At 38.1% G+C, this 19,869-nt stretch overlaps 1 protein-coding gene across 2 annotated transcripts in view; it reads left to right on the plus strand.

Moving 5' to 3' along the window:
• Positions 1 to 19,869, plus strand: part of MLLT3 (MLLT3 super elongation complex subunit) — a 120,036-nt gene that overhangs the window by 61,290 nt on the left and 38,877 nt on the right. Inside the window, exons 4-5 of one of the 2 annotated variants that reach the window (XM_059492926.1) lie at positions 1,419 to 1,562; positions 12,553 to 12,672. In XM_059492926.1, coding sequence (XP_059348909.1) covers positions 1,419 to 1,562; positions 12,553 to 12,672 — 264 coding nt within the window. The remainder of the gene's footprint in view (positions 1 to 1,418; positions 1,563 to 12,552; positions 12,673 to 19,869) is intronic. The other variant, XM_059492927.1, reaches the window with a different exon arrangement.

The raw sequence follows: 19,869 nt of genomic DNA on the forward strand, positions 1-19,869 counted from the left end.
ATAAATTGCTTCAGTTTTTTCTGCACAAAATCATGTAAATATTTCTAACAAGAAGTATCATCCATGTTTGCCTTTGAAAATGGTGTCATTTATGATGTCATTTATTTCTATGAATTGTCAGAACGGTGAAAATAGTTCATCTAGGGGAACTGCTGTCTTTTATTTTCAGAAAGAACTTCAGGTCTCCTTTTATTGTTTCTGCTCTAAGTCTAGACATGGGACAGATTAGGATGTCTCTTGGCTAAATATTTGAAACCTCTGAGTCGACTTTCAAAATAACTGAGATTTCTATGCTTTCTGTTCTTCCCATACTTGGAATCCTATCTCAAAATTCAGCATGGTTAATGTGAATTTCTAAAGCATCTGTCACTGAACAGAACATGTATTTTAATTTCAGGCAGTGTTGGATATGTGCTAAGGTTTTGCTGTATCTCTTCCCTCATGGTTCCCTTTTTACCGAAACTGTTTTTCAAGTTGAATTTTTTTTTTTTTTTATTTTTTCCCAAGGGTTGATTTGGTGACTTCCATTGCACATCAGGACCTTTGGAAGAAGGGCTGCATAATAGTATCTTAAAAAAGCACTTAGTGCATATACAGCTTCTAGCAGGGATTGTGTAAATATGTAACACAAAGTGGACTTAGTTTGTAATATGAGATAGAAGATACTGAAGTCTGTTTGATGCAGCCACTTTCCTTTTTCAGCTGAGGCTTTTCCAGGGCACCTCTAGAGCGCTGGTAATTTCTCCTGAGAAAAATTTGCCTTTTATGTGTTTTCTCTTTCTATATTGGTGCAGGGAACATTCAATTTCATTTTTTCACTGCAATGGCAGAGAATTTTAATTGCTTGAAAGTTCTGGTGAAACTTGAAATCTATCTGACCCCACTTGTTCAAGACAATGAAGTTTCTTTAAGAAATGAGCAGACCGTGTAAGTAGGAGATCAAATGTAGTTGGCTGCAACAGATTCATAATTCCCCCTTTCTATAACTTGTGAAGAAATCAATTGTTTGGCTGCAGTGGAGAAATTTGTGTTCAAAACTTACTCCGCTATGTTCAGTACTCTCTAGGGCTCAGAAATGTAATTGTGTTTTTGAGTGAGTTACCTTGTGTCAGCTGAACCATGATACTTGCCTATGTACCTATCTGTAGCGTGGGCCGAACATGACTTAACAGTGTCAAGCAAGCCTTGTCAGGGTTTCATGAAATTCATGCATTTTACCTTGTGTTATCATGGGCTAATAGGAGCTTCTCTGATTTACTGTAGCTCAGCTGACATTTGGTAAACTCTGTGTGTGTCTGAGAACACAGAGAATGATTTTAAATTATTTAATTTTAATTGACAGTCTTTATGTAGCCTTTGTTTTCAACTTAGTTAGTTTTGGTGCTAGATGTTTCTATCTGGTTATTTTCAACCCTCAGGAAGAGCCTAAGAAAGTTCGATTTGACTATGACTTATTCCTGCACCTTGAAGGCCACCCACCTGTAAATCACCTCCGCTGTGAAAAGCTCACATTCAACAACCCGACAGAGGAATTCAGAAGAAAGCTGCTAAAGGCAGGAGGGGTGAGTCTTGCACCCGTGTCAAAAGCCATCACAATAAAGATGTTGCTGCTTGTTGCTGGTGCATGATTAGTATAATGAGAAAGATTGACCTAACAGTGAAATTAAGTGAAGTGTTTTTGTGAATAATTTCATACACAAGCTTGGTATATGTCTTTAAGTGGAATGGGTAAACAAATGAGCATGTGCGTTCCTTAAAAACATCACAGTGTGATGGAAGTAATAAGAAAATAAAACATCTTTCTTTGAAAGAGGTTCTATAGTTCTCTATTAAGCAAAATAAATTTAGTAGTTATAAGGTAGAACAAGTCATAGGTTGTAATAGGTTGCACAGTCTGAATCAGAAAAATGTACTGACTTCTTTATTGTGTTGCAAGAATTAAGTGATGTGAAAAAGCCAAAAGGAAATTTGCCTATATGGAGGGATGAGAGAGCCCAAAAGGCCAAACCTTTAGGTTTACGCTTTGTCTGTGAAACTGTTCTGTGTTTCACACAATGACAGTGTAATTCATTCTGTCAGGGACAATGGGAGGCTCAGCCATGAGGTCTGCTCAGGACTTGACCCCTCCTTGCTGGGTGTGAAACTCTCCCTGGGCTCGGCTCTGCTGCTATGCCCTCTTCATGGGCCCGAGCCTCTCGTGTGTCAGGCTGGGCTGCTGCCTCTTGCCTCCTTCCACACACCATTGTGAAGAGCCTGTGTCTGCTCTGTTCCCTCTGATCAGTGCCATGCTGATGGGAGGGAACAGAGGAGCTCCTTGGATGCCCCTGAAGCCATCCCTCCTTCCACCTGAGCCAGCCCTAGGCCTGTAGCTGCTTCTCATTGCAGTCTCCAGCCCCACGGTCTCAGTTACCTCCTCTTACCCCCACCATTTTTGTTGGTGGTGTTTGTGTTAAGAGATCCAAACTGTGTGTAGATAGGATCTGACAAAAACCAAGCGGATGATATAGTTCTGAGCCTCCCCTAGCTCCCAGGGCTGTGACCACCTCACAGGAATTGGGACATTGATAGCCATTGTTGCTGCCCAGGCACCTTGTTGCTGCCTGGGCCCTGGCTCAGCTCATGGCCTGCCCAGGCTGTGTTACAGCCCAAGCCTCCTGGCTGCAGGGCTCTGCCTTGTTGGGGCTCTTATTGTTATTGGGCGTTTGTCCTCATTTTATTTCATGAGGCTGCTGTTGGCCTATTCTTCCAGACTGCCTGGGTCCCTTCTGCAAGCCTTGCTTGCTGTGAAGTGTCAGACGCTTCACTTCCCAATTGACTGTTATTTGCAGACTGCATGAGTGTATTTTGCTTCCTTTACCAAGTCACTGATAGAGATGTTGAGAAAGCCTTCATACTGTGAAATTGTAAGTGTTAATGCCAGTGCCTGTCTTTGCTTTGAACGAGCCTTAACAAGAGTGGGTAATATTTTTTGGTACCTTTAGACAATAGTAGGTTCTGGGCTGGAGGTAAGAGGGAGCTAGTGTGCGAATCTTCAGTCTGCTGAAGAGAATATTTGAAAACAAAGCAAAACCAAGTAGCATGTATAGTCTGAAAGACCCTGTTGGCCTCCTGAAGAACAGAACTGTTACAACTGTAGTTACATTTACATAGAAGCATGTGCAGTGTTTTCTGTTTGCATTTATAAGGTGCAAGAGGCTTTTTAATGTTTTTGCAAATAAAACATTGAGATTGTATTCTGGAAAACTTAATGAGCCATTGCTTTAATATTTGTTAACAACAGACTAGATAAGATTGATAAGTTTGAAGCACAAGTGTAATAAATTTAAGTAATGCCATCAGAGAATTTGGAGTTGAGGAGTAATGGTTAAAAAAGTTAAAATAGGAAGCTTCCCTTTTATTGCTAGTTTTCTGAGCCTTTTTATTTTAGGTTTCTTGAGTTAACAAAAGCAAGAATGTTGCCTAAGTGTGAACAACAAAATGTGGCATGTTTTGATCAAATTCTTTCCCTGAATATAGGGAATGACCAGTATGGCCATTCTTAAAATACATAGCTTCATTGCTTTTTGTCTTCTGGATTCTTCAGACTGCATAGTTTTTTCTTTTTCTCCATTCCCCCAATTTCATTTTAAGAAATTAATACCTTCTCATTAACTGATCAGTTTTCTGCATCCCTCTGTGGACTTTCTGACCTGGAAGTTGATCTGGTCCGCTTGGCAGAAATAATGTAATAGTAGTCTGTCTGTCTGGTCCCTAAAAGTTTCTCTGAAGGGCTTACATCTCCTGGTGTTGAAAAGCCCATTATGCTTTATGAAATACTGTAAACAGTATTTTTGAATACTTTTGAAACTTTTTTGAATCCTGTAGAAATCCTGAAAAGCTGACTTTCCCTTTGAATTGTGTGAGTTCAGTCTGTTGTGTGTTCTACAGAGAGCGTTAACTCATTTGTAATTTCCATGCTTTAGGCTGAGAAAAGCATTTACAGGGTAGTCAAGTATGAGATAGGTTTTGCACTTACAGATAAGTCCATGCAATTAATACTTCTAGCTTGTGGCTACATTCAAGAAAAAAATAACAGTAACAGGTTGCTGAATTTTGATAGGCAAGGAGTCTGGCAAAATTAAGCTCATGTCCTTCAAAATGAATGAGATGCCATATTAATGTAAAACACTGAGTGGTAGCATTGAGTAAAATCCTTTAACATGGTGGACTTCTGCTTACATGCTTTTAAATAATGGTCTAAATTGCACCTTGATTTCTATGCAGCTTGAAGCCCAGATCTGATTCCTTTTTGTCCGTTTTTACATGGGCTGACTGATGTGAACTACAAAGCATGATTATTTCTTATTTGCATAAACATATGCATATTACAAATAGTGTGTCCTTCTGGAGGGAGAGGTGTAGGCTCGCCTGGTACCTGCGTGCTGCCATATTCAGTGTAGTCTTACTTCTGTGTTTGTCTTTTGCTGCAGATTCCTTGAATTATCTCTTGGATGCTTCTAACTGCCCCTTTCTTTTACACATGTACCTTGTGGCCTCCCAAGTGTGAACTAGTCCAGGTTATTTGCTACAGCCACTGTTCTTCTGTCTTTCAGGCTAAGAAAGTTTTGTTACCCTTCTCCATCCTTCCTGTCGAGTAAGGTCTGACTGGCTATTCTGTAGCTCACTGAGAGAGTAAGAGTAACACTGGGATACCATAAGTGATTAAAAAGTCAGAACTCGACTGCAGTACAGCTTTTCCACTGTCGCACTTGAGTTAGTCGAGAAGGACATTTAGGGTAGCACCAATCGTGTAGATTAGTTCTGTGGAATATTTGCATCTTAGCATTTTATTTTATTTCAACAGAATTGAAGCATGAATGTGCAGTCAGTCTATATTATTGGGAGTTCACCAACTTGCTGACTTCTTTTCCAAGAGGTAGTTACATTTTCAGGCCTTAGAACAAAGATTTGATTTGGCTTCAGAGATTCTCTAATCAGGAATGTAAATAAAAACCTTCGGTTCTGTCTTAGGCTATATCCAATTGGCAAAGTTTTCCACCTTCAAAGATACAGTTTTTACACTGAACTTCACACAGCCCCTTGAAAAGATTTAGTTATGCTCAAATCCATCTCCACTATTCACTTGTTTTCAGTTGGCTTATTCTTGTAATTAAAAAAAGAAATAAAACGTTTTCAAAATTACACTGGACAAATTCAATGGAACCATACATTGCTTAGGTTCTATACCTTTGTGTATATATATGTTCTGAATGACATTCCTTTTACACAGGTTTTCTGTGCAAATGATGCCAGTGAGAATTTTCTGTACCATTTACTCAGTGCAGTGCCTCATCATCCATAGCTACCAGGTATACATGTGTACCTATTTGGATTAGCAACCTGTTGCTTGAAATCCGCAAGGATACCCTGGATACATGTGACTGCTTTTAGTTGATCTGTGTCTTACCAAGCAAGTCATCAAGCTACTGGAAGTGAGAGAACTGTATGCATGCAGTCTCCTACACAGCTCATCCTCTAGGCACAGCATGAAAGTATGCCTGAGCAGGTACAGTAGCATTAAAGTTCCGATCATGTAAACACCAATAAGTGTTGACCATTGTGTGGTCATTCCTTTCTAGATTTTTCAGTCACCTTTTGTGATCAGTTTCAGCCTTAAAATAGGAAGACCCCGATGAAAAAGAGTTGGCACAGGGATTGCTGTATATGGATTTCAGAAGAAAACCGACCCTGGGAAATTATAGTGATTGAGAAAAACCTTCAAATTTGAAGTAGATTTTTGAATGCTGAACCCCATGGAAAATACAAATAGAGTCTGATTCCATTTATGTATTTTATATTGTCAGTAGCATTGGTTCTATTGCTTTTCTTAGCTTGCATGTTTTTCAATTGCAAGAAAAAATTGAAAATTACACCTAGTCTGTTCAGTGAGCTAGTAAAAATAAATTAATTTTGAAGCTGCTGAATGATAGCTGCCTAACATTGTAGAATTATATTTTCCCACTGGAAGAAAATATTTGCTCAGGCATCACTTGTTTGAACAGGATGTTACAAATAACTTAATTTCAATTCTTGCAGGAAAAAGTAGTGAAAATATTTTCAGTCTTCATTAAGATAGCAGTTTGGTGCTGGCCTCTCTCTCACAGTTGCAAATGCATAAACAAAAATATTTGTATTGTTTTGCAAGTTTCATTGGAAGTTAAACATTTCTGCCTTTTTGGCAGGAGACTCAAAATCAGTTCCTTAATCCAGGAGTATCTAGGCAAAGTTTTATAGCTGACTTTTCTTTCCTTAAAGGAAAAGACTTTTCTCTGCCCCTTAGAGAGCAGTTATCACTGTGGGCACACATAGTAAAATTCACTGCTTTATTACAAATGCAAAAGACTGTTAATGGTTTGAGGTTTCATGCTTAGAGGATGCAAGAAGTAGGTCACTTTTAGAGTAGAAATTTTTCTATTTAGCAACAGATGAGTCCTTTCTATAAAATTGTGGCTTTCTATAAAATTTGTAGGAAATGTAAATGCATGGCTTCTGTAATAAGACAGTTCTTTTCTTAAAGATAGTTAATCTTTTAATGAGTGAGACACAAAGACTTACTCTGAGGGGGATGCAATTTTTAGAGAAAATTATCAAGGTAAAAATGTAGGTTTTGCCAAAACTCACTGCATTCTGTTGTTTGAGGTTTTTTCATACCTTTGTGGTTTTATGATTTAATGTTTGAAAAATGTCTTTTCAGTCAGTTGAGATGTCTGCATAGTGCCAGTTTTAAAAACTATATTCATAATCCTTGTAATGAAGATGAAATCGTGGGGATTTCCCTCTTTTCTCCATCCTCCCTATTTCCTGGAAAATTCCACTGTATCAGTTGGAATAGTTGGCTTCTACCCAGAACCAGCCTTAGGTATAATGCTGCTCTAGGGAAGTGATTATCTTTAATCTTGTGCTTTTTATATTTAAATAATTGAATTTTCTTGAACTACATATAACTTTACTTTCAAGCAAAGTAAAATTTTAAATTTTTTTAAAATATTTGTTTAATTATAAATTATAGTTGTTCAGAATGACTGTATTGTTTAGCTAATGATTTATATTTTGGAACTTCACCCTTAATGGGACTTGTATTACTGCTAGGCTTTTTCTTAGCAGTGTGTTATCCTCTGGAATTTTGAAATATAGGTCCACATACCCATGTTACATAGCTCATGCTGGGCTCCATACTGTTTTTTCATTATCATGACTTTAGATCCCAGAGCTTCTCCAAGCTGAGCAGCACCAACTCTTTCAACCTGTCCTCATGGGAAGGGTGCTCTAACCATGTTGGTGTCCTTCCTCTGGACTCTCTCCATCAGTTCCATGTCCTTGCTGTGCTGGGAGCCCAGAGCTGATGCAGCCCTGCAGGTGGGCTCTCAGCAGAGCAGAGCAGAGGGGCAGAATCCCCTCCCTGGCCCTGCTGCCCACGCTGCTCTGGATGCAGCCCAGGACACGTTTGGCTCTCTGGGCTGGGAGTGCCCATGGCTGGGTCATGCCCAGCCTCTCATCCCCAAGCACCCCCAAGTCCTTCTCCCCAGGGCTGCTCTCATCTCCATCTGTTCATCCCACAGCCTAGACTGGTGCAAGAGGTTGCCCTGGCCCAGGTGCAGCACCTTGCAATTCTGTGCATTTGTAGTAATGGGCAGTACAAGATCAGCTTTCCATGGAACATTTTAAGATTGTTTCACATTGCTCATGTTATAAGGACATGAAAAGCAAGGTTTTGTTTTGAAAATGAGTTTTTCTTGTTGGGTACCAGATACTCCAAGTTGTCAAGCATATATTGGTAGATAAATGTTGTCTCCAAAATGTCGTTTTTTTCTTTTTTGTAACGAAACTTCAGAATCAATTGTTAGTAGGTTTAGTACAAGCTATTCACTAGGTATTGCAATTTCATAATTTTCCCCAAATTGCTGGAAGAGGAATAGTGGAGGAGGGCTCCTGATTCTATTACGGTAATCGATAGTGCACAGTTGTTTCCTGATCCATTCCTTTTTTCAGAAGTTCATGGAACGACTTTAATTAAATGCATGGCAGTTTTTCTTTCCATAGCATTCAGTTGTCTTGAGTAGCAGATTGGAATATCCTTAGAAATACCCTGAGAGAAACTTTGTACGAGGGCAGGTATTGTTAGGAAAAAGGAGAATGGCTTCAAATTGAAAGAGAGTTAGATATTAGGAAGAATTCTTTTACTGTGGGGGTGGGGAGGCACTGGAACAAGTTGCCCAGATAAGTTGTGGATGCCCCATTCCTTGGAGTCTGGATGGCAGTGTGAGCAACCTGATGTGTCCCTGCCCACATCATGGGGAATGGAACAAGATGATCTTTAATGTCCCTCCCAACCAAAACCATTCTATGCTTCTAAGATGCCAACAACTCAGATATTATGGATACTGGTCACTTCAGGTTTATTATTCCTACCCTGTAGTGTGAATATCTATGGATCTCCTCTATGCACTGGTTTTGGGTAAAAAGTAGGTTTTCTTTTGCCCTGGCAAAGTTTTTTTTCATTTAAAGCAGCTGGTAGACAAAGGTTTTAAATGCAAGCTCAATAGCTGAAGGATAGTGAAGTGAGTTTTTGGTGAACTAGAGGCAAGATATCAGTACCAGCAGAGCAGTTAGATTGCGGTGAGAGGGATTAGCAGCCCCCCTTGAGGAAGCTGTGGAATGCAGTGGAGTCATCCCTCAACCTTCTGTTCTCAAAGCTGAACAAGTCAAGTGATGTCAGCTGCCTTTCACTGCACTGGTTGCCCTCTTGTCCTTGTGCTGAGGTGCCACAGCTGCATGCAGGACTCAAGGTGAGGCCACACCAGTGCAGAGTAGAGTGGAACAATCACCTCCCTTGACATGTTTCTCCATACAGCCTATTCTGCTGTTCCTGTGTTATTTGTACCCTGGTATTAAACAGTTCTCCTTGGCCATCTTTCGGGTGCTTATCCAGTGCCAAGTATTCTAAAGCACACTTTTTAAAAACACTTAAAATATTTGTGAACAAGCTCAACTAACGCCCTGCTTTTACACAGTGTATTTCTGTCACCATTTGCCCCAAGAAAGGCAAGCTTTGAGATTAGCTAGATCTCTGCTCTATTAAATAAAGTCAAGCCACATCTTTGAGGGAACAGCAGTATTGTAACTAGAACTTCATTTTTTTGCATATTGGTGAATTCAGAGTGTGGTTATATGGTGTTTAAACTGACTTAATGACTTCTGTAGTCTCACCTTGCTTCATTGACACCAGTCAATGTCTTGTTCCACCAGTCTGGCTGATCCCACTTAGCTGTTGACTTTAGATGAGACCAAGAAGAATTAGTCATGTTCCTGGTTTTTGTCACTGAGGCGACTCATTGTCAGTCCAGCCAAGTACCAGCTGCTGGTGTCCTTTGCTGCCTGGCTGAAGCATGGGCTACAGTCTCCCTTCTCTTGAACTGCATCTCTAGGCAGGTGTAAGACAGCAGGGTAATTGCAATGCAGGAGGGAGGAAAAACATTGAGAAAGTGCATATAAGCTGTGCTGGAGAGTTATTGGTATACTATCAGTGAGCTTGCGTTCTTGCTGCAGTAGTGGCTTGCTCTGGTATGCTCATTCCCACCTTTTCCAGTTTTGGTGGAAAAGGTGGGAATGAGCACATATATATTCCCACAGTCAAGCAGTGTGTGTTGTCAGTGTGGTAGAAGCAGTGTGAAAATGGGGACTTACTCTGAAAGCTGGCAGAAGTACATGTGCCAGCCTGTGATTCTGTGTTTGACTAATGCCTGGACAAAGGGCAGCTACCCACTGCAGAAATTGCTGTAATTCTTTCAGCTGAGGTCTTCCAGTAAACTTAAACTGGATGTATAGTTGTCACTTCCCTAAATTTAGCCAAAATGGAAATGCATATTAATTCAAAAAGGTGTTGGTAATATAGGGGCTTTCTACGTAGATGATATTGACAAAGAAAACTAACATATTGGATGTTATTTAGCACTAATATAAATGTCTTTCGTTGAGAGGTCGAAGTAATTTTTTTTTATTTTTAGTGTTGTAATGCACTTAAGGAGGAGCACATACTTCTGTCAGAAATCTGTTTGGAAGAGAAATGTGCATTTTTTTATCATAGGGGCCAAAGAGTTAATTTTACATGAGACTTTTTGGTCTCTTCTCATCTTTTTGTCAGCTTTAAAGATGGTATAGTCTGTAGTCTGTCTTAACTGATTGCATTGTTAATCACATTAAAATTTTGAATTTACAGTTCCTATTTTTTATAGGGCTTCAATACACTGCAGGATTCAATACATTGAAATTTTTAGGGTTCATAGTTTGCTATGTCCAGATTTTACTTTCTAAAACCACTACAGGAATTATTTTCTCCTGTATGTAACTAGATTTGCCAAATCAAACCTCACATGGTATTTATACTGTTTCTCCCACCCCTCCAAATCTTTCTGTAGACTATCATCCTGTTTTTAAATAGTCTGTAATATGGAGACTGTTAATGGTCCAAATGCTTGCCAGAAACTGAGATATCTTAGAAGTCCATGCACTTTGAAAAAAAAGTCAGCTTTCTAAGAATGCCTGTGTACAATCATGAATATGTGAATATTTCTAAACTGCAATGTTTCTGAATTTTAAAAAGAAAATTTATGCAGTGGTTAAACCTCAGTGCGTTTGTTTCAGGGGATCAGACTTCTATGCTTCAGGGAGAAAATGGCAGCTTCAAACATGAGGAGAAAGAATTTCTGGCAGAGATTTTGTTTCTTTGATTTTAATTTCAGGGCAAACCCTTATTCTCCTGACTAAATTTTTCTTCTGCATGGATATGCATCTTTTTATCATATGAATGTATGAACAAAACTATTTTGGGCAATAAAATATCTACTTAAACTCTGTAATTAATAAGTAACTTTGCTTTTTTGGAATCACTTTGATTTTATGCAAATGAGATATTCTATTAAATTTGTGGCTTTAAAAAATACTGCAGAGTTAGACTTAAAAAACAGTACTATTTAACACTCATTTGACATCCTCTGTGAGAGAAAGTAATGCTAAATATATGCATTTTTTCTACATGTTGCCTAGGTTTATGGTACTCACTTGGCTATAGATTTTCCTACTGGCTAATTGCTCTTTGTTAGCTTGTGCCTTCTCTTATATTCAGTTGAGTTTAATGCAACCGAAGACCTTGGCAAATAGAGATAAAAAGGTACTTCTCCTGCTAAAGGATCACTTATTGTGATTCACAATAGCTAATTACAATCAAAAGTGCCGTGTTTTCAAGAAGAATGTCGTTGCTTTTGGACAGATGAGTTTTCAGAGCTTTGGCTTTTGGCAGACTCTGGTTCAGAACAGCTTAATTGCCTTCTTCCTCTGCCTTTGGCGTCTAGCTACAGTGTTGAAAACAGGCTGATAAAAAAAATTACCTTGACATGTATCTTAATATTCCCCAAGCTACCATGTCTCTTTGGAGCAAAGTGGTCTGCAACAAGATTCATTTTGAGTGGTGTTTAAATATTTTTTTTTTAATTGAAAGCCTGTCTTCAGGACCCTGTAGGCAATAAAAGATCATCCTGACTTGGAGAGGTAACATTGGAATATACATATCTGTGTCCTTGATTTCCCAGTATTTCTAATGTAATGTGTATGAGGCATGTGATGGGTCAGCTCATTCCTGTCCCTTGAGTCAGAGGATGTTTTGGTCATCTGAAGAGGCAAGGATAACCACATAGGAAATCCACAAAACCAGTGTCACTTTGTGCCTGGGAACCTTCGGGAAGAGAGCCATGTTTCCTTGCAGGTATAGAGCTCTGCATCTTTCCAGCTTTGCAGGGCTTGTCAGACAGGTAAGCTGTCTCTAGCATTTGGAGCCTTGAAACAATAGATGAATGGCTGTGGTAGGAATCATAATATTCAGACACAGCAGCACTGTAGCAGAAGACAGGATCTTAACTGGGTTTCCCAGAGATGGACGGAATAATCTTTACATGTCAGGTGACTGCTCAGTAATAGCTGATTTACTTGTGCTTTCTGGAAATGATCTGTCTGTACTTAAGTCTTCAAAATCAAGAAAGGGAGCTAGACCCTCTTAACAGCAAACTGTCTGCTTGCTTACCAGCCACACATTTTTCTATACTCTAGATAACACAGAAGCCTGAAGTTAGAAGCTGAAATTAAAGACATACTGCTTTTAGTTTAAAACGTCAGTCTGTTTTTGCAGTGTATCTTTGTGGTGAGTTAACCTTGGCGAAGATGCTTGGTCACTCACTCTGCCTCTGCCTCTCAGGGAAGGGAGAGAGGATAGGCTGGAAGGCTCATGGGTCAGTATGCAGGCAGGGAGATTGCTTATCAGTTAATATAATGGGAAAAAACAGACTCTTTTTGGGGAAAATGAATTATTATCAGTGTGACTTCATTAAACTACCCCCTCTTGAGAAGAAACATGGATATTGTTTGTTGGACTTTTATTCTCCTGTCAGTGTGTGATTTGCTAGGCAGGTGAAACTCTGCTCTTGTTGGTAATGTTTTACTGACATGCTTTCCCTCTTACAACAGATGATGGTAATGTCAGATGGCACATCGTTTTCTTCAGGGCAGAGTCTTCATCTCCCCAGCCTTCCCAGTAACTCTCTGTCTTTTTCTGAAGTGAAGAAGAAATCATCTCATGGGCCAAAGGTGAGACTTATTTCGCTAGAAGATAGTTGAGCCAAAAGTGCTTTTCCCAGTAATTAAATTAATTTTAAAAAATTCTACCTGTTTTTTGCAATATTTTAATTGCTATGCTAATGATAGCAGGTCTTGACATTTCTTTACTCAGGATGGCTGTGAGAACAGGTGCTGGTGACAGTTCTCTTGTTTTATTACTTGTACAGTTGTTTTCCTCCTGTTCCAGAAAGAGTTGCAATGGTATCTTGTAGTGTTAGAAGATTACAGTGATGGAAGTGTGATCTATGGAAATGTATAGAATGTGAGATAATACTATAATAATAATTTCATTTATTAAGCATTTTTCAGGATACTTGTGTGGACTTGAAGCTTTGTTCTTTAGGATTTTTAGTTTTGTTTAAATTTAAGAGGTTAATTCTTTCCTAGATATTTCAAAGAAAGCAATGTGTCATTGGTCTCTAGGACATCAAATTTTGAATCCCCAACTTCAAATGTAAAAAGGTATAGTCCAAGGAACCTCTTGAGTAATACAAATGAACCTTTCTGAAATAGCAGATAATTTCTTGACAAACTGAACTAATGATATGGGAAGATAAAGGAACATGTTGTTGTTTATTCACATAAGAAATGCAATGCAAGCCTTTTCTCCATTCTGTTAAATTGTTTAGCTTTTCATTCTCTTTTGTAGAATCTTGTAGATTTGAAGTATGTCACTTGATCTTGCAGTGCTTCTACTTAAAGGGGAACTACACATTTTTATTAATAACTTTCATGTTCTCTCTCTGTGCTGAATCTTGCCAGAATTGTCAGGTAATGAATTAAGGATATGCCTAAGAAAAGCTGGTAGGGATACTTAATAAGCCAGAGCAGGCAAAAAATGTTCTTTGACATGTCTCTTTCTGGTGTGCATTGTACATCAGTGCCTCACCATGTCTAATGCAGGTGGTCTTGCAACATTTAAAAAATATATGGAAGGGTGGTTATTTTCCAATGAGATGCTGGGGTATAATTTGAGGATTAAACTGAAGGTGCTGATTTTGGGATGCTGAAATGAGTGCATAATGCCTCAAAGGAAAGAAGCTGGGTACACCTGGTGCTGAAGCAAGGTGCTGCTGGTTACACTAGGATGTATCTCCATCTGACTGGATCCCAGAGTAACATGAGTTACTCTGACACTTGACCGTCTCTAATAGGGTTTGTGAGATGTTGGTTGGTAGGTCTCTAGAGTTCATTTTCCAATCACTTCTAAAGAGTGTATCTATCTATCTATCTATCTATCTATCTATCTATCTATCTATCTATCATGTTGATTTTATATATATATATAATGTTGATGCACTCATGCCTTGCTTTCCATGCCAAAGTAGGTGTGCTGAGGCTTGGGTTAATAAGCAACCCAAACACCTCTAGAAGGACTTCAGGGCAGTACTAACATGATACTGAGTCCTGTACTAATTGTCTGCCTAGTAACTGCCTAGTAACTGTGTGGCAAGTCTTGAATCTCAGTTTTTTGTGAGCAAGTGTAAACCTGGGAAGTAATTTTCCAAACTGTATTTAGTGAACTTCCATCTGATATGGAAAATTGGCAAGTGTGGAATGTGATGGAGTGAAGGAGGGTGAAGTGTGTATTTGCTGCAGTCATCCATGTTGCTTGAAATCTTTCATTTTTTGCTGAAGCAACTCAAACATCTGCAGAGAGTTTGGCCCATACCGTGCAGCTATGAGAGTCTAACCTGAGGAGGTTATACATGCATCACATTTCAGGATTCCATCCCTAGAATTTTTAATAGTGGCAAGAGGTGTTTTATCAATACACTGGTTTTTGTCAGTCCATGTGGATATTTGATTTTTCGTCTCCCCCCAGCAGTCATTGCTTTACCCTGTCCAACTTAGAACACACACTTATGAGCAGTTGTGCTTTTATCTCATAAATATCTGCCTTGCTGAGAATTATAAGCTATTATTGAGAAATGGAAACACAAGATAACCTTGGTTTTAGTGTAACATTAAAGTCTGGGCTTTTTGTTACAAGTTCTTGGAGTTGAAAAGCCTTGAATTTTGGTCTTTAGTGTTTTTGTTCTGGTTGGAATGTAGGAAAGTTCCAGCCAATGTATGAATAGATTTTTGGTTTTGTCATTTGGAGTAACTCCAGTGATGGAACAACTTCAATGTCCAGATTTCATTTAAATATGCCTCTACAATAAGAGCTGCAGGAAAGTCTTGATAGTTCTTGGGCACAAGTTGCTTGTCCCATATGCCAAAGTGTTCTCCAGATGTCTGTAGTGGGTGACTTTGGGATTTTTCTGCTACAGCAATAGGCCTTTGATGTGCTCTGTCTAGTTTTGGTTTGTTTTGTCTGTGAAACCACAGTTAACTTTGAGGTCAGTTTTAAACTTTGAGTGTGGAAAAAACAGAACCTTATGCTTATCTGTTTGCCACTGCAAAGTACCATATAAACTGTGTGGTTAGATAAGAATTCAAGTAACAATAATAAAACCAGTGCAACAAAATGTTATTCTTGGTTTAGCATTCACTTATGAAAAATACAATACAGTATTTTTTGTAAGTAAGAAACAACTGTCATTTTGCCTTCTGTCTCATTCTCTTCTAAAATATGTATTAAATAGAGATGTTTGTATCTCTGAAGTGATTTTTTTTTTCATTTAATTTAATGGAAATAGTACTAGTGAGCACCCATATTTTAGTTCCAAAACAAAGCCTTAATCTTGGAAGTACAGATGTCAGGCAGAAATGTATGAAAACTTCATACATTTCTTCATAATGTAAGAATACCTGCAGGCTGGCTACAGATATTTGTATACGGATATTAAATCAGTGCTATTGCTATGCCTGTTTATATTATATTAATATTACATGCACAGAATAGAGAAGCAGTTTGGTTAGGTTTTTCAGGGGAATGATTATATCTTTTGCAAAGACCTATCGTATCAACTGGAGAGAAATGAGATTTATTTTATAAGCAAAGAAAACAAAAGCTTTTATTCCTGTGTGTCATCAGAAAAAACATAAATTGCTTTATGCTCCCCCAGTTAGCCTTCACTGATAAACCAGTGAGCTTTGTAATTCTCCATCTGCTTCTGATACTTCTGATGTCAATGATCATAACAGTTCGGTGGGCTGGGTTTTTGTGGGAAGCAGGTAAAATCATCTTCTACCCTAGAGTAATTTTGGAGGCTCTCAAAATGTTGTGCTTTTCTTTCTTGTTTTTTTTTTTGTCCCCTGCCCCCAAATCAGCTAGTATTTCTATTCAGTAATAAACAAGTTTGTATTCAACAGAAATCTGAATTTGCTTGATGAAGGAATTACTTTTAGATATCTTTCTCCTCTTTTCCTCTTTAGAGCAACAGGCATATTTGAGTCTGATTGTAGTCCACTGGCTTATTATGAACACATTAGTTCAATAGGCATAATATTTTAATTAGAAATGAAAATAATGCACATTTTTATGATCGCTAGTACTAAATTTGTAGTCTAAACTCAGAGTACAGTAGACAAGCCTATGCCAATGTGCTCAGTTTATTGACTTCATAAAATATCATGAACTGCCCCTGCTCTACTGCTTCCCCCACCCCTCCCCAGTGTTCTATTTCTTAGTTAGGTTATTAACATCTGTCAGCAGTTGAGATTTGCAATGGTTTCCAGAAGTAACTGCTTATTCAATCTCACATTGAAACAAATTGGGAATTCCATTTTGTGGGGTGAAGTCAACACCCAGGTCTGTAACATACACAGCTCAGCATAATTTTTTGCCCTGTAGCTACAGAAGTGTTTTAATCTGCAAATATGTTATCTGTTGAGCAGCTATTACAGTGTGTTTGTGTCTCTCAAATTTTCAGGACAATGTACTCTGTGATTTTAACTTAATTTCATGCGCCTGTTAGGAAACACAAAAACACAACAAACAGTTGGTTGCCGTTGCCCAGATTAGTCTATAAAGTGAATTTACCTCCCAAATCACAAAGTTTCTTAGTTTATTACCTGTAACTCTTAATCCATGCACTTGGAATCCATAAAAAAATAAAAGTTACCTAGCTGAGTGTGAGGGTGCTGATCATTCCTCCTTTGTCACAGTGTGGCATACCCTTTTTCGCAGTGGGAAGCATGAAAGCCTGGTAGGCAGTCAACTTCAATAGTTCACCTTCTTTTGATGAGGTGATGTCTTCTGCATTCCAGATTGGACGTATGGTTATGTAGTTCCTGTAAGTTAGAAGATGGTGATGAAACTGGCAGAGATGATGGCTGCAGGAGATAGCAATTTCCAGGCTCATGATCATGGCAGCATAATGGCTCGTTAGCTTTTCTGGTCACTTGTCCTGCCTACAATATGTTCTCTATGCTCCCAGAATGCATCTTGGGCCTTAACATGAGCTGTGTTGCCCAAAATACGCACAGGAGTTGAGTACCACAGTCAGAATAATGCAGGTTTTATTTGAGGATAAAATTTTAGATTTTTATTGTGCTTTCTAAAATACATATTTTGAAGGATACATTAGCCCCTTTCATAGAGCAGTACTATATATCTTGATTTACTGGAAGTAGATGGTATTACTGGCCTGAGGATGACATCTGGTATTTGACATGTCAATGTACCTGTATTATTATTTTGCATGCTGTTATGCAACATATCAAAGGCTAACATTGACTTAAGTTGCTTCAATATTTGATGAATACACAAATGTAAGCTATGGTGTGCAGATATATTATCTGCCAAAGCCCCACAATCGCAGTTTTTCTCATGAAAAGAGTGTTGAGAAAAGAGTGTATTATTTTACTAAATTTATTCTTACTTCTTGCAACACTTACTAAGGTGGAAAGAAACACTTAAACACACTGTCAGATTCTAATAAATAAGAAAATGGTTTGAAAGTACATTCTAATTTTTGTTAAGATCTATGCTGATACACAGTACATGTTGGTACATTATATGAATATTCAGCAACTTTTCATCCCCATCAGCATCCCATGCTCATCATCAGGTTTGACAGAACTTACTGGTGGATATAATTTGACTTTTTTCTGTCTTACAGATTTAATGTTCCTGTAGTTAACTCCTCCATTTCATTGTTGGCTTCTTTTTGGGTCATTGCAGAAATTAGGGAAATAAGAAAAGATAGTGTGTTTACTTTGAAAATGAATGTAGATATAAAAGCAAGGGATTGGCTGCCTTTAAGAAAAGGTAATTCTAAGAGAGCATGTGACAGGGGTCTAGTCTCATAAGTATGTCAGCTGTAAATAAGTCTCATAAGTATGTCCCCTAAATATACTATGATTTCTATGAAAATACCAACTTCTATGTTGTAGGAAGATGAAAAAAGTCTTAAAATTTTAAGAATTTTAAAATTGAAAAGAAGACAGATCACAACTTTCTTTTGGTTTTAAAACTACTGTGCCCCAGAACCATTTCCACAGGTCTCATCTGTTGGAAAACCTCTGAAATGAGACTCTCCTTCTGAAATGTAAAATATATGTGCTATATATAAAGGGCTATAAGGAGACCAGTAAGGAAGATAATTTCTCTATCTACTTTAGTAATGACACATATTTTATTCCTCTCCAGGGCAACACCTCTCTGGAATGATAGAACATGATATGACACTAGAAGCATTAATAATTAGTTCATAAGTCAACTTTTGGTGCTGGTCTTGCATCAAAGGAAATAGTAAAAATGTTTTGGTTTTTTTTTTTTTTTAAATCTTAAAGAAGAATGCCAGGATAGGTCTTATAACTCAAGTAAAACATGTGAAAGGGTGCTAAGTATACTTTTTTATTTTTGTTTTTTAACTACTGGCCTGGGAATCCAGGAAGTGCCTTATTTTTAGATATTCAGATGTAATTATAGTATTGTTCATTGTTGATGCTTCCAGCCAACGTTAATGTTGATATACGTGTTATATAAATATAAAGTTAGTTTATCAAATATGACACAAAAATATATTTGTAGTACAGATGCAAGAAGCATCTTATAAAATCATGCAACTGGATAATTTTTGCAGCACTGTGACTGTTTCACTAAATAAGATAATGAGAAGGGAAGAATATTTCTAAGAAATTATTTTTAGCTAATTGTTTCTACCTATTGTTAGAGAAGGAGAAGGATGATACTGCAGTTTCTGCACATGTTTTGTGTAGACCTTTCAGGTCCTAGAGTATTGAACTCTGACTTAACACATTCTAATTGGACATGTTATAAGTAGTTATCTATGAACAGGAAGCACATCAGTGGATGTAGTCTCAGTCTTCCTTTCTCTTTTAATTTACACAACTTCCATTAACATGTAAATTCTGCTTTGTTTTCTTGCATAGTTTTTTTCCCAGGGCAGTTGTACTGTGTGCATTTTTTAAAATGACTGAGTCCCTGTGGGAGATGGGGCTGGCCATGTTGTGCTTTGGTCCTTTACTTTCACTGCACTTAGGCAGTGCTGTCTGCAGAAGTGTTGTCCACTTCTGTCTATGTTGTGGGTAAAAAGGTGTTTAAGTAAAGGCGGAAGATAAGCTAAATGTATTTTACTCTCTACAGATCTGTAAATCTGTGGCAGTTTTAGACAGCCAGATGCACCACATTTACATACATATCTCTTATAGGTAAAGGAAATCAATGGGTGTATGTAATATATATTAAAGTGTTGCAACATACAGATAGAAATGCTTATAACCAGCCTGGAGGAGAAAGTGAGTAATGTAAAATACTTGACCATGGGTTCCTATAAATTGAAACATCACTTTGCAGATTTGAAGTATAAAAATAGACCCTGTCTTGTATATATATGACATGTGTTTAGCGTTTAAAACAGTGCAATTAGTCTACTGAGTGGTTTTGAGATACTGAGAGCTCATCACTGGCAGTTTCCATGAAAGTGGGCAGTGCTAGAACTGTTCTTGTCTTTTAAATATTCCCAGGTGTTAGTTCTCAGAAGAAAGGATCCTGTATAGGCCATTCTGGATGGTTCCTTTATTTCCAGTTCAAGCTGCATGTGACCTCTTGCCTTGCCACTTCAACTTTTCAGATTCAACTGAGTGAGGAATACTCAGCAGATACTGATCTGCTGTTTCTGGTTTAGCCTCTCCTGTAGGATGTCTAAGTCTCTACCTTCTGAGAAACACTTCTCACTTAAAACAGTTCATTCAAAAAAAAAAAGTAATTAAAGACTCAGCAGAGATGCCAGTATATTCAAAGAAGAAAACTTT

Source organism: Ammospiza nelsoni, chromosome Z, assembly GCF_027579445.1.
Source record: "Ammospiza nelsoni isolate bAmmNel1 chromosome Z, bAmmNel1.pri, whole genome shotgun sequence".
NCBI classification, from domain to species: Eukaryota; Metazoa; Chordata; class Aves; order Passeriformes; family Passerellidae; genus Ammospiza; species Ammospiza nelsoni.